General features: G+C 43.8%; 1 protein-coding gene across 2 annotated transcripts in view; it reads left to right on the top strand.

Moving 5' to 3' along the window:
- pgghg (protein-glucosylgalactosylhydroxylysine glucosidase) overlaps nt 1-12,267 on the top strand; it is a 45,785-nt gene extending 33,518 nt beyond the window's left edge. For both annotated transcript variants that reach the window (XM_041198345.1, XM_041198346.1), the window contains exons 11-14: nt 3,756-3,851; nt 4,930-5,027; nt 6,573-6,784; nt 11,588-12,267. In XM_041198345.1, coding sequence (XP_041054279.1) covers nt 3,756-3,851; nt 4,930-5,027; nt 6,573-6,784; nt 11,588-11,673 — 492 coding nt within the window. In that variant the 3' untranslated portion in view covers nt 11,674-12,267. The remainder of the gene's footprint in view (nt 1-3,755; nt 3,852-4,929; nt 5,028-6,572; nt 6,785-11,587) is intronic.
- Nucleotides 12,268-13,524: the final 1,257 nt, after the last annotated feature.

The following is a 13,524-nucleotide window of genomic DNA, read 5'->3' as shown; positions in this document are numbered from 1 at the left end:
ACTTGGAGGAAGTACTGAGGGTGGCAAAGATGCAGAATGTACTCTGGATGGGGGAACTTCACTGTCCATCACAAAGAGTGGCTCGGTAGCACCACTACTTACCTGGCTGGCCGAGTCCTAAATGATATAGCTGCTAGACTGGGTCTGCAGCAAGTGGTGAGGGAACGAACAAGAGGGAAAAACATACTTGACCTCATCCTCACCAACCTGCCTGCTGCAGAGGCATCTGTCCATGATAGTATCGGTGGGAGTGACCACTGCACAGTCAATATGGAGACATAGTTCTGGCTTCACATTGAGGATACCCTCCATTGTGTTGTGTGGCACTATCACTGTGCTAAATGGGATAGATTTCAAACGATCTAGCAACTCAAGACTGGGCATCCATGAGGTGCTGTGGACCATTCAGCAGCAGCAGAATTGTACTCAACCACAATCTGTAACCTCATGGCCCGGCATAATTCCCACTCTACCATTGCCACCAAGCCAGGGGATCAACCCTGGTTCAATGAAGAGTGCAGGAGGGCATGCCAGGAGCAGCACCAGGCATACCTAACAGTGAGACGTCAACCTGTGAAGCTACAACACAGGACTACTTGCATGGCGAACAGTACAAGCAGCAAGTGATAGAGCTAAGATTCCACAACCAACAAATCAGATATAAGCCCTGCAGTCCTGCCACATCCAGCTATCAATGGTGGTGGGCAATTAAACAACTCACTGGAGGAGGAAACTGCATAAATATCCCCACTCTCAATGATGGGGGAACCCAGCACGTCAGTGCAAAAGATAAGGCTGAAGCAGTTGCTACAATCTTCAGCCATTGCCAAGTGGATGATCCATTTCAGCCTCCTCCCAGAGATCTCCAGAATCACAGATGCAAGTCTTCAGCCAATTCAGTTCACTCCACGTGATATCAAGAAACGGCTGAAGGCATTGGATAATGCAAAGGGTATGGACCCTGACAATCTTCTGGCAATAGTACTGTAGACTTGCACTCCTGAACTTGCTGCGCCCCTAGCCAAGCTGTCTCAATACAGCTACAAAACTGATATCTACCTGGCAATGTGGGAAATTGTCCAGGCATGTCCTGTATACCGAAAGCAGGACAGATCCAACCCGGCCAATTACCTCCCCATCAATCTACTCTTGATCATCAGTAAAGTAATGGAAGGGGTCATCAACAGTGCAATCAAGTAGCACTTGCTTAGCAATAACCTGCTCACTGACACTCAGATTGGGTTCTGCCAGGGCCACTCAGCTCCTGACCTCATTATAGCCTTGATTCAAACATCGACAAAAGAGCTGAACTTCAGAGGTGAAGTGAGAGTGACTGCCCTTGACATCATGGCTGCATTCAACTAAGTGTGGCATCAAAACTGGAGTCAATGGGAATCAGGGCAAAAACTCTCCATTGTTTGGCGTCATACCTAGCACAAAGGAAGATGGCTCTGGTTGTTGGAGGTCAGTCATCTCAGTCCCAGGACATCACTGCAGGAGTTCCTCAGGGTATTGTCCCTGGCCCTACCATCTTTAGCTGCTTCATCAATGACCTTCCTTCCACTATAAGGTCAGAAGTAGGGATGTTCACTAATGATTGCACAATGTTCAGCACCATTCGGAACTCCCCAGATACTGAACCAGTCCAAATGCGGCAAGACTTGGATAATATCCAGGCTTGGGCTGACAAGTGGCAATAACATTCATGCCACACAAGTGCCAGGCAATGACCATCTTCAAAAAGAGAGAATCTGACCATCACTCCTTGATATTCAATGGCATTACCATCACTGAATCCCCCACTATCAACATCCTGGGGGTTACAATTGACCAGGGACTGAACTGGACTAGGCATATAAATACTGTGCAAAAACAAAAATACCTGGAAAAACTCAGCAGCTCTGGCAGCATCTGCGGAGTGGAACAAAGTTAACATTTCGAGTTTGAACGACCCTTCAACAGAACTAAGTAAAAAAAAAAGAGACGTGAAATATAAGCTGGTTTAAGGGGTGGGGGAAGGGGGGGTGGGACAAGTAGAGCTGGATAGAGGACCAGTGATAAGCGGAGATAACCAAAAGATGTCACAGACAAAAGGACAAAGACGTGTTGAAGGTGGTGATATTATCTAAGGAATGTGCTAATTAAGGGTAGAAAGCTGGACAAGCAAGGTACAGATAGTCCTAGTGGGTGTGGGGTGGGGTGAAGGAATCAAAAAAGGCTAAAAGGTAGAGATAAAACAATGGATGGAAATACTTTTAAAAATAATGGAAATAGGTGGGAAAAGAAAAATCTATATAAATTATTGGAAAAGGGGGGAATCGGAAAGGGGGTGGGGATGGAGTAGAGAGTTCATGATCTAAAATTGTTGAACTCAATATTCAGTCCGGAAGGCTGTAAAGTGCCTAGTCGGAAGATGAGGTGCTGTTCCTCCAGTTTGCGTTGAGCTCCACCTACCACTGGCCCTCTATCCAGCTCTACTTGTCCCACCCCTCCTTAAACCAGCTTATATTTCACCTCTCTTCTATTTTTACTTAGTTCTGTTGAAGGGTCATTTGGACTCGAAACGTTAACTGTGTTCCTCTCAGCAGATGCTGCCAGACCTGCTGAGTTTTTCCAGGTATTTTTGTTTTTGTTTTGGATTTCCAGCATCTGAAGTTTTTCCCCTCCCAAGTCACTCATCATGCTGACGTGGAAATACATTGACATTCCTTCACTGTCGTTAGGTCAAAATCCTGGAATTCCCCCTCCCCCTCCCTTCACTGTCATTACATCAAAATCCTGGAACTCTCCCCCTCCCCCCTCCCTTCACTGTCGTTAGGTCAAAATCATGGAATTCCCCCTCCCCCTCCCCCTCCCCCTCCCTTCACTGTCGTTACGTCAAAATCCTGGAACTCCCACCCCCACCCCCAGCCCCAGCATGAGGGCAATTAGGGATGGGCAATAAAGTCCACATCCCTTGAACGAATAACAAGAAACACATTTTAGTAACAGTTTATTCACCAATGAGGCAACAGGTTAAAAACAGTCCTTTTTAATTAAGCAATAGTCAATGAATTTCTAACAGGACAAATTAACAAATTGGAAATGTAAGTTCAACTAGTCATGAGATTTCTAGGCTTCGTGGGACAGATTATGTGAGCAGAATATGGTCCATGGGACGTAGATTGGACACCCCTGCTCCACACTGCCCTCTTCAACACTCCCAGGTCAGCACAATAGAACAGAAGTAGAATAAAGTAACCTTGTGCTAAGAGTACTTGTGCCTGGAGATCCACAGACCCAAAGTTATGGTGGCTCTGGAGTTGCAAATAAATACAAGTGCATTAAAATTTCCTTGTACAATATCGCTGTAAAGCTTTCAGGAATTCCTGGCTCCAGTTCAAAGCAACGGAGTTGGTTCCCTGAACAAAGTGATAGAAAAGTGTCTGGAATGGCACTGTATGGCAACTCATGAAGAGGAAGAATTTTTATGCGGGATTTTGCAGCACTAATTTAATTGTGTTCTGTTTGGACACGAAACATAGTCAGCCATTTGAGTTAATCCCTCTCCACCAGCATGCCAATTTGTGCTTTTAATTCTCCTGCAATCAAATTGATACAACCCTAAATCGAAATTACTTTGGTCCCTATAATCCAACAGAATATTTTTGCTTTGAACCGGAATTAATGCCGATATTTGAAGTTTCTTGATCTATTGGCTAATAATTTAATCAAGGTGACCAATGTCAGTTCTTGTTATTATGCCTCTTTTTCAGAGCATGTTTGCAATTGGTTGGCTGGAGCTGAAGAATGTTAGTCAGGCTCAGCAGCAGTTGAGCAAGTGTCACAGCAACATTCAGGAACCATTCAAGGTAATTGCTGTGAAAACATGGAGGCTCTGTCCAATTGCATGCACAGAAACTATAAAATTATCAGAAGCTGACCAAGGCCTTCACTAAAGATTTTTGGAAACAAGAGGTCAGTTTAGAACAGTGACAGATTTGGAATTTACTCAAGGGGATGGAAGGCATGAGTTTATTTTTTTGTGGGGGTTTTCACTCAGGAAATTTAGATTTTCTGGTGCTTTATTTTTGATGCATTTTCAGAACGATAATTTTCATCCCTTAATTAAGCAAGGACACACCGCATTTTAGTATGTGATCATGGCCCAGAATTTCCTCAGAGGTGTTCCCAATTGGCCACCTTGTTGAAATGTGGCAAAAACAGCTTTCATGAATTGCTTCCCCACTGCCTGCTCTCCATCCCCTTCACACCCTCCCCATCCCAGGATCACTGAGGCTAACTGTAGCATTGCTCCTACTTGCCCTGCTGAGGTAAACTAGAACAACTTGTATTTATAAAGCACTTTTCATGACCAAAGGATGTCTCAAAGCACTTTATAAATATAGAGTTGTGTTTGAAGTGTAGTCACTGTTGTAATGTTGGAAAGCAACAATGGGGTAATGTGGTATGATAGCAGGGTAACAGATGTAATTATTATTTATACATAGTAGTGTGATTCCCATTTGGTAATATATTGTGTCTCTTTTTATGATGTTGATTGAGAGATAAATATTGGACAACGTGGATAACTCCCCGGCTCCTCTTCAAAATATTGCCAAGGCATCTTTTACATCCACCTGAGCAGGTGGATGGGACCTCTGATTAATGTCTCACCTGAGAGACAGTACCTCCAACTGCGCAGTGCTTGATTTTTGTACTCAAGCCCTAGAGTAGGATATGAACCCAGAATTTGGTGATTCAGAAGCAAGAATGCTATCAACTGAGCCATGGCTGTCCGTCTGTGAATTTGATGAAAGATTGAAATTGTAACCTTCCAGGTCTAGTTATTATCAGGACTGTGTGCAGAATGCGAATCAATATGTAAGTACGGTGCTTGCTGAAAGTTTTCTGGGTACTGATTTTTGCCATGTTTTTCCCCTGCATCAGGTTTGGAGTGAAAATGCAGATGGGTCAGGAGCTGTGAATTTCCTGACAGGAATGGGTGGCTTCTTGCAGACTATGCTATTTGGCTACACTGGCTTCAGGTCAGTGTGAATATTGCCAACTTTTATTTGAGTTACTGGGGTATGCAATAATTGATTCCATTATGCACAAGGAATCTGTTTTTGTTACAGATGTGTACCGGGATAATGTTCTTGCATATTTTCTTCCACACTTTCTTTCTTCCATTAAATTCCCACTCCACTTCTGAAGGCTTTGCTGACAAGCAAGTCCTTGAGTGCTGCCAGCTCACCCCTATTTCAAACAAGTAGCTGTTCTTTGTGTGTGAACCTAGCTAATGAATATCATTGAGCTACTTGGCCAGGACAGTATTACAGCTGAGGCTGACCCTGTCCCTAACCCAAACAGGGTCACTGGATGCCCATCAGGGCCAGGAACCCTCACTGTTTTATCTCTCCTTAACCCTAAACACACCTCCTACCTCTGAAGTGAGAAGGTCAAATTTATCTGAGATTGGGGATTGAATCGGAGAGTCTTCTGATCTATATTGCTCAACTTATTGGATAGTCTTGTTGAATTTTTGGAAAGCAAACAAAAATCTTTTTAACCAGGAGCTGACTAAAGTAAATGCAGCTTTTGTTAAAGTAAAGTTCCAGGATGAAGCTTAACCGCTTAATTTTTCTTTTGGAAGTAACTCATTACTTTCCCCCTCCCTAGTAAGTGTCTTTATTTACTTTTTGAACTGAATGGTTTATGCTGGGCAATGTCTCAAGATGTTGCAGCTGAGAAAAATATCCTCTTTCTCTGTGAAATGAGCTTTGTTTTGTGCTGTGTTAGACTTCTAATGATGTGACCTCGTCACTCCTTTTTCAGAGGAGTTCTCCAGCTCAGTATGGTTCTGTACCACTTAGAGCAGTGTCTTTACTCACTGAGCTAATAGGGGAGCTTTGGCAAGATTTGCTTATAATTCAAAATTTTGTTTTTACAAACTCTGGATATTTAGTATGGTCCTTCTGAGGAGTGGGATGTAATCATTAACTGTTCCAACACATGGAGAAGATTTATCCTGCATCAGCAGTGGTCAGGCTGGCAACCTGTTGTTGGTTGAGCTCTGACTAATAAAAGAGTCTTGCACTGGCACTGAGTTGTGCAACTGCACTGGCTAGCCTTTGTCTCTTTTGCTGAAGGATTTGCCTGACGCTTGCAGTTGGAACTTAGATAAAAAGGTAAACACTGCAGTGCTGTGGATTTATGTAAGAACATGAGAATTTCTTGGAGGAACAAAAGGCCTTTGACCCAACAAGGCCCTTTTGGCAGGTCAGTCTCATCTCACTATGTTGCCTGCTTCAGTGCCTTTCCCTGAAAACTCATTAGGCTGTTTAATTATCCTTCAATTAAAATAAACAAAGTCTGTCTTTCCTTCTTGCTCCTAACTTTCTCACATTTAAACATGTGATGATGTTTGAATTCTTTTTCAATACTGAACAATTTGCCTGGATTGCCATGGATTTCTGAGGAAAATGCATTTACTGTGGTTATTAGCATTTCTAGTTACTGCCACAAGGAAGACCCCACTGTGTTTCTGCAACTCGGTCTTCTGATCTATATTTTGTGCTTCTCTTTTGCAGGATCATGAAGAACTATCTGCACTTTGATCCCATAATCCCAGACGACGTGGGTGAACTATGGATTACTGGAATTAATTACCTTGGAAACAAACTACAATTTAAGTTTTCTACAGAGAAGGTCACAATTGTTTTGATAAGGCCTTGTGGGCTTCAGCAATCGGCCTTGGAAGTTGTTCTGAGTGATTCGGGAAAGAGTTTTGTTCTAAATGAAGGTAATATTGGGAAGTTCATACTGTAATTCAACTGGGGCAATCTGGGTTTTGATTGACCTGTTGAATTCCCTGGTCAGCGTTGCAGAGAGATGACTGAGGGAGAACAGATATGTGCCAACAGCCAACTTTTCACATTTTGGGGATTAGATTTATGTATTATCATTTACTGACAAAAAATAGCACCTAGAAATGATTCTGGCAACCACATATTTTAAAGATTTATTTCGGTTGTAGCACCATTCATGTCCTTTAGGCTAATCCAAAATGCTTCACAACCATTGACTTTGTAGGCAAATGTGAGTTAATTTACATACAGTAAACTCTCACTAATCTGTTTTGATGATGTTGGTTTAAGGATGAATATTGGCCATGATGCCTTGCGAGAATCCCCTACTCTTCATACATAATAAAAGAGCATTGTTTTAAGTGGAGGAGGAAGGCAAGTGCTAACATTAAGTGAGAGGGAGTGTAGATGAAGGTGACAGAATGAACTGTGTTGGGGAGAGTGCCAGGTTGAATTGAAGGGGATGAATGGTCCCAGCTTAAGCAGAGAGAGGAAGAAAAGTGCCACCTTAAATTGAGGCTGAAGAATGCCAGCATCTAACATGAGTTTTGCAGGAATGTATCTGTGAAAAGGTCCAGAGCTGGTTGTGCAGCAGCGCCTGTGTGAACTGGATCATGAGAGGGTAGAGTGCCTCTGTGATATGAGGATGTGGGAGACTGTTGAAGTAACTTTCGGGCAACTGATGGCTTGGTTTATGCATTGAAAATCCCAATGTTTTTATTAAAAGAACTATTGTAAAGTATAACAATATTTAAATGAACAAGGATGAACAAATGAACAGTGTGTGCATCTTTTTCCTTCAAACTTTGACATCAGGAGAGGAGAGTTGATTGGTCGAAAAGAACAAAATTGGAATAGTAGAGAGGAAGTCACAGATTTAATTATTATTTATACGTACTTTGCGGTTCCTACTTGGTAATATGATATGTCTGTTTACAGTGCTTGATAACCCTATATCATTTTTTTGGGAGTTTTGCCAATTTTACTTTGCATCACCATAAAGGTTTGGAACAAAGAGTTAGGTTTGAGGATTGTGTTTTAAAATAAAATGTATTCACGCTTCTTTTAAAACCACCAAGACAAATGATGGTAAAATGATAACAAGCTAAACTTTTAAATTGTTTCCCCAAAGACTGAAAACAATAACTAATTTGGTTGCCTGACTCAGTAATTGATAGATACCTCATCTATATTGTGTTGCAAAGTCCATAGAGTTTAGTCAAACCTGCTGGAGTGAGCAAAATGGCGGAACAGTGCTGGAGTATCATGCAGGAGAATTCCCAACTAATTCCTGGCACTGGGAGAAGCGTGCACCATCAACTGGAAGGTTGCGAGCTGGCAAAGTTGCCCTCTAGCAGCGGCAAGTTAATTGAGCTTGCCGTCAACCCACTTAAACCCAATTTACATGAATCACACTGGAATTTCATGGTGGCTCTTGAGTTTGTTGGGATTCACAGGGGGGTCTCCCGTGCCTTCAGAAACCTGACCAGTGAAGCTTGGTGGTTCATCTGACTCTCTGCGAGAGTGGATCTGATGTCCAGTTGAGTGAGTTCCAGGGCAGAGATATGATCTGTGCAAATTTCTTTAGAGCAGAGTGGAGTGGAGTTGAGGGGCGAAGCTCCATAGAGGAAGTTCACATCTGAGGAGCTGAGTTGTGGGGGGGGACACACCTTGAAGTATGTCTGTAAGTAAAGGGAGAGAGAGATTTGTAGAATGGAAATCATCCACCCAGTCCTGTTGCATCCATCGAGCGTTGGAAGGGATGTGCAATGAAGTAGAGCACTATGCTGCAAATGCAGCAATCCAGGCCCCCCAGCAGCAGCAACAGGATGCAGTACAAGGCTGGGTGGCAGGGGAAAGGCAGATGGAGACTCCCAGCACATCCCAGAGTCTACTGGACCAGAATAACCTGCAGATGTGAGAGAAGCAGTGCCAGAACAAATTCTCTGTCTAGGGAGACTGTCACCGACCCTAGTGCCCTAATGCAGGACAATCTGTGCTTAAGGGGATACTGTAGCCACCCACTGACAGGGGTGCTTAAAGAAACTGCAGCACTCAGGGTCTGCATCAGATCTCCGGATCCTTCCGGGGTTCAACCCATGACGGGGGATCTCCCAGGCAACCACTCACCACTGCAAAAAGAAGGTCATCAACGGTCTATTCAAAGGGGCAGGTGATTTCATCAGATACCAGATGGACCAAGATAGCCTGACTAAGCGATCCATGGGTTTCACTGCCATGGCCAATTTTCTGCATGTGCAGGGTGACACTGACTGCACCCATGTGGCCATCAAATCATCATCAGACTATCTGGCAGGATTCCCTAATAGGAAGGGCTTTTATTCACTCAGTGTGCAGATTGTATGCGACCACAGGAAACACGTTTTGCAGGTGTGTGTATGGGATTCCCAGGCAACAGGCATGACAACGTCGTAACTCAGGTGCCACATTTGTTCGCCGTACATCCGCAGCTGAATGGATGGTTGCTCAGTGACAGGAGCTACGCTCTCCAAACTTGGCTGATGTCAGGAACCTTCAGTGAGGCTGAGATGCAGTGCCAGTCACAGCCCCATAAGAGCCATAATAAAGCAAACCATAGGTTTTCTGGAGATGCGCTTCAGTGGCCTTGATCGCTCTGGGGGAGTACTTCAGTATGAACCAGGGAGGGTCTCGTGTATTGTTGTGGTATGTTGCGCATTGCAAAGGGGTGAAAATCTGAACCCAGAGGACGAAGAGGAGACACATGCCTTACCTGATGAGGATAATGGTGATGAAGAGGTTGAGCAGGAAGGAGGAGAAGAAAGTCTGCTTGCTATCTTGGTTAGAGGGATAGAGGTAGACGCTAGGGGGGGCCAGAGCACCCTTTCAGCGCCCTTGTCTCTCATGAGGGGCAGCTGCTTTCATGTCATTTTCTCTGGCCACACATTACACATGCCCTTCTGATAAAACACTCACACAGGCCTTCCATGGTTTACACACATCGGATTAAGAAAAACCACACCATGCTCCTTGCATAGATGAACATGGGTTTTCAAACTTTCTACATGCCCATCATCAATAAGCCTTCAATGAATAGATCAAACAACATTGAAAGCACACATTCTAATGGGACACAAAAACATTATTGTAAAACAATTATCTAAAAACCTGTGCCACCCTGGTGTGTCCAGGTGCCCTTTTTAACACATTTCCTTTTGCTGTGATGAGGTGCGTCCCAAGCATCTGCTGATGCTTTGGAGGCAGGCTGCTGATCTCCATGCCCCGTGGTCTTTGGTGACTGTGGCAGCTCCAGGCCTGGAGGGCCCCGGGACACTGAGGGGCTCCTGCACCATAGCAGTGCAGCGATGGTCTGCGGGTTTGTGCTAACACCAGGCATCCACAGAGTATTCTTCTGGATCTGTCTCTCTTTGATGGTTGTCAGTCTCTCCATGGAAGAAGCAATGTGCTCACTGACCAGAGATATGGCAGAGGTTTTGGCCTGAATGGACTCCTCCATTGCCCACACATGTCTGCTCAGTGCCTCAGGCAGCTCTGCCAGCTTCTCCCCTATTCATCTCTAGCAGGTCAAGTTTGGCCATCACCAGAGACCATTCATTGTCCTAGAGCGCAACATGGGCCTGGCCTCAAAGTCCTCCAACTGTCAGTGGCTGCATCTGTCACAGCCTCCATCATCTGTATCTGCACTCCTGTGAGGTGCTCACCAGAGTGTGACCCCAAGCCAAATCACAAACATCTGCCCACCAAGGTGATTGTATCTGCGCTGGCGCAAAGATATGATGCTGTGACTCCTGAAACGCTGACACTCTTGTCCTCATTGGAGGACTGAGGAGCTTCACTGGCGGGTTCCTTGTGCCTTTCCGTTGCAGTCGTAAATACAAAGGAAAAATACACAATTAGCTCTTTTCATATTCAACGCTGTACCCTCATCCATGGGTGCAGCCCTTTTCCTTTGAAACCAAAGTTGATGGCGGAGTGCGAACCCTCCTCACACTCAATGCTCATCACTCTGATCCCTTACAAGTTGAGGGACCCTTCTGCCCCGCCCACTTTTCATCCACAGGTTACACGTCATTCACTCAGACTCACCGTTGTGGTATGGAGTCGGTCATTCCGCCCATTTCTGCACTGGACCCAATTTTGTTGCTGCACCCCACAGCTGTTCACCTCTGTTGTGACCTCTGGCCAGGCTCCTTGGTTAGCCTGGAGGGATTTTTTGCAACCATCAGCCAGGAACAATCCATCCCACTGTTCACGGACCGCTTGGAGGAGGCCACGCAGAGAAATAGGGATGTAGAATGATAGTTCAAAGTTAATTTGTTCAAGTTAAGCAAGATGTCCCATTGATGTGGGGAAGCATAGTATGTTCATTATTTTGTATTATAATTCAAGCACAAGCGGCACCTATTGCCCTAAGTGAGTTATATAATAACTGTTGCTCTGTATGTTCACTTATTGTGAAATAAAGGAGCTTTGTTTTTGGCTTGATCCTATACCAAGTGTTTTCTTGATTTGCCAACAGAATAGTTCTAGAGTTACACTTGGAGGCATGTGCTGATAACATAAATATCCAGTTTAAATGACAAGGCGGTTACAGTCTTGAGTTATGATATTGAGCACTATGGGCACACCCCTGAATGTAAAACACTCTGCTCACCAAAGTGACTAGCAATGCTGTGCTTGAGAGAAAATCTGAGGCAAAGTCTGAAACTTGTAACATCCTGTTTCATTTATTTTTATAGGCCAACCAGTGTCTTTCCTTCTGGAACGAGGAACGATTCAAAGCAAATGTCTTGCTGCTGCTTCTGAACTATCTACCAAGTTGTAGCCTGTAGGAGGTGAATCAGTTTTCCTGTCTGTAACATATAGGTCTGTACATTCTCTTGACCTGAAGTTTTATGAGTCACTATCTGCCATTGGAATTGTACACCTTTCAGTGAATTATTTTGTTTCCCTCCCTCCCTCCCTCCCTCCCTCTGCCACAGATGTGGGCTTTTTGCTGGGGTATACTGGCACTCGCAGCTCTACTGTACTTTGCCAGGTCACTTTTTTTTATCAAGTCTGTATTTCAGAAGTCAGTGACAGCAGTATGTTTGGCTGATGCTGTCCTCACATGTACACTTGAGTACAATTACTGGATAGTAATGATTGGGAACCCTGATTTTTTTCGTTCCTTCGCCCTGGATCACTTGGGTTAATTACTGCACCCTTGCTGCTGCACTGCCAAGATCAGCTAGCTTATACAGACTGAATCTACAACCTTCCCATTCATGGTGTACGTGGCTACTCCCCCACAAGAATTATTCCATTTACTCATCAGAAGTCATTAGAATCAAATTTATTTCATTCAGTTGAATGTGAGTTTCTCAAACCAGTGTAAAAACAAATACAAAATGGTTCAATAAAATAGTAATAAATCATGCCTATTAAGTTGAAAGTGACATTTTTAATTACTGAGAACACCTATTGGAAATATAGTGCGAGACACCACTAAGGCTGCAAAGAAAATGAGAAGGGGTAAGTGAAGAAGTGGTTAATCCCTGATGCTGAGATTGTTTTGAGTAAATTTGGATTGTAACAGGAAGTAATACCTGAGGGAGATATTCCAGTTTTGAGCCTCAGGGAGAAGGAGTGTGGGGGGAGAACAAGTTGCAGTAAAATGTATGCACAACAAAACTATGTCTTAACCGCCCAGGAGTTCTTTCAATGGTCAACCTTGAAGAAGCACTTGCCTTGTCTGGCTCCTCTATTGTTGTTTGGACCATTCTTAGTGAAGTCATTATACATGGAACTGGAAGTAAGTCTTGAAACCAGGAAGTAATCCATTGAAATACCAACAAAACAAGCTGGAAACACTCAGCAGGGTCTGTGGAGACAGAGTTAACATTTTAGGTTGATGACCTTTCATCAGAGTTGAAGAAAGATAGAAATGTAAGAGTTTTTAAGCCAGTAGAAGGGGGGAATTGGAGCAGGAAGAACAAAATGGAAAGTCTGTGATAGAGTGGAGAGAAGGAGAGGTTAACTAACAAAAGAATACATGATGCAAAAGCCAAAGAGAGTGCTAATGGGTTTAGTAAAGAGACAAATGTTGTGTCCAGATGAGCTATCTAATAGCTATATAGCAGTCATCTGAATACAACAAGGAGTAAAGAAAACAAACTAGCAAAAAAAGCAGAAAAAAAAGAACAAGATGGAGGCAGAGGTTATGATCTAAAGTTGCTGAATTCAATATTGAGGCCAGAAGGCTGTAGAGTGCCAAGATAAGGTGCTGTTCCTTGAGCCTACACTGAGCTTCATTGGAACACTAGCAGGCCGAGGCCAAAAAGGTCAGAGTGGTGGGATCAAGATAGTGAATTAAAATGACAAAAGACAGGAAGCTGTAGGAGTCATGCTTGCGGACTGAATGGAGGTGAAAGCGGTCACCCAGTCTACGTATAGTCTCCCTGATGATGTAAACAGCAAATACAGTGTACTAAATTGAAAGAATTACAAGTAAATCGCTGTTTCACTTGGAAGGAGTGTTTGGGGCCTTGGCTGGTGAGGAGAGGTAGGGTTGCCAGCCATCCTGTATTGGCTGGGAGTCTATTGGATTCATCGTCAATCTCTCAGTGGCTATTAAAAGCTGTCCAGGAGATTTTAAAGCGATATTTCAAGGAAATAATGCTCATAATTCATACAG

This window comes from Carcharodon carcharias, chromosome 10, assembly GCF_017639515.1.
Source record: "Carcharodon carcharias isolate sCarCar2 chromosome 10, sCarCar2.pri, whole genome shotgun sequence".
In the NCBI taxonomy this organism is placed as follows: Eukaryota; Metazoa; Chordata; class Chondrichthyes; order Lamniformes; family Lamnidae; genus Carcharodon; species Carcharodon carcharias.
This window is presented reverse-complemented; position numbering and strand designations above follow the sequence as displayed.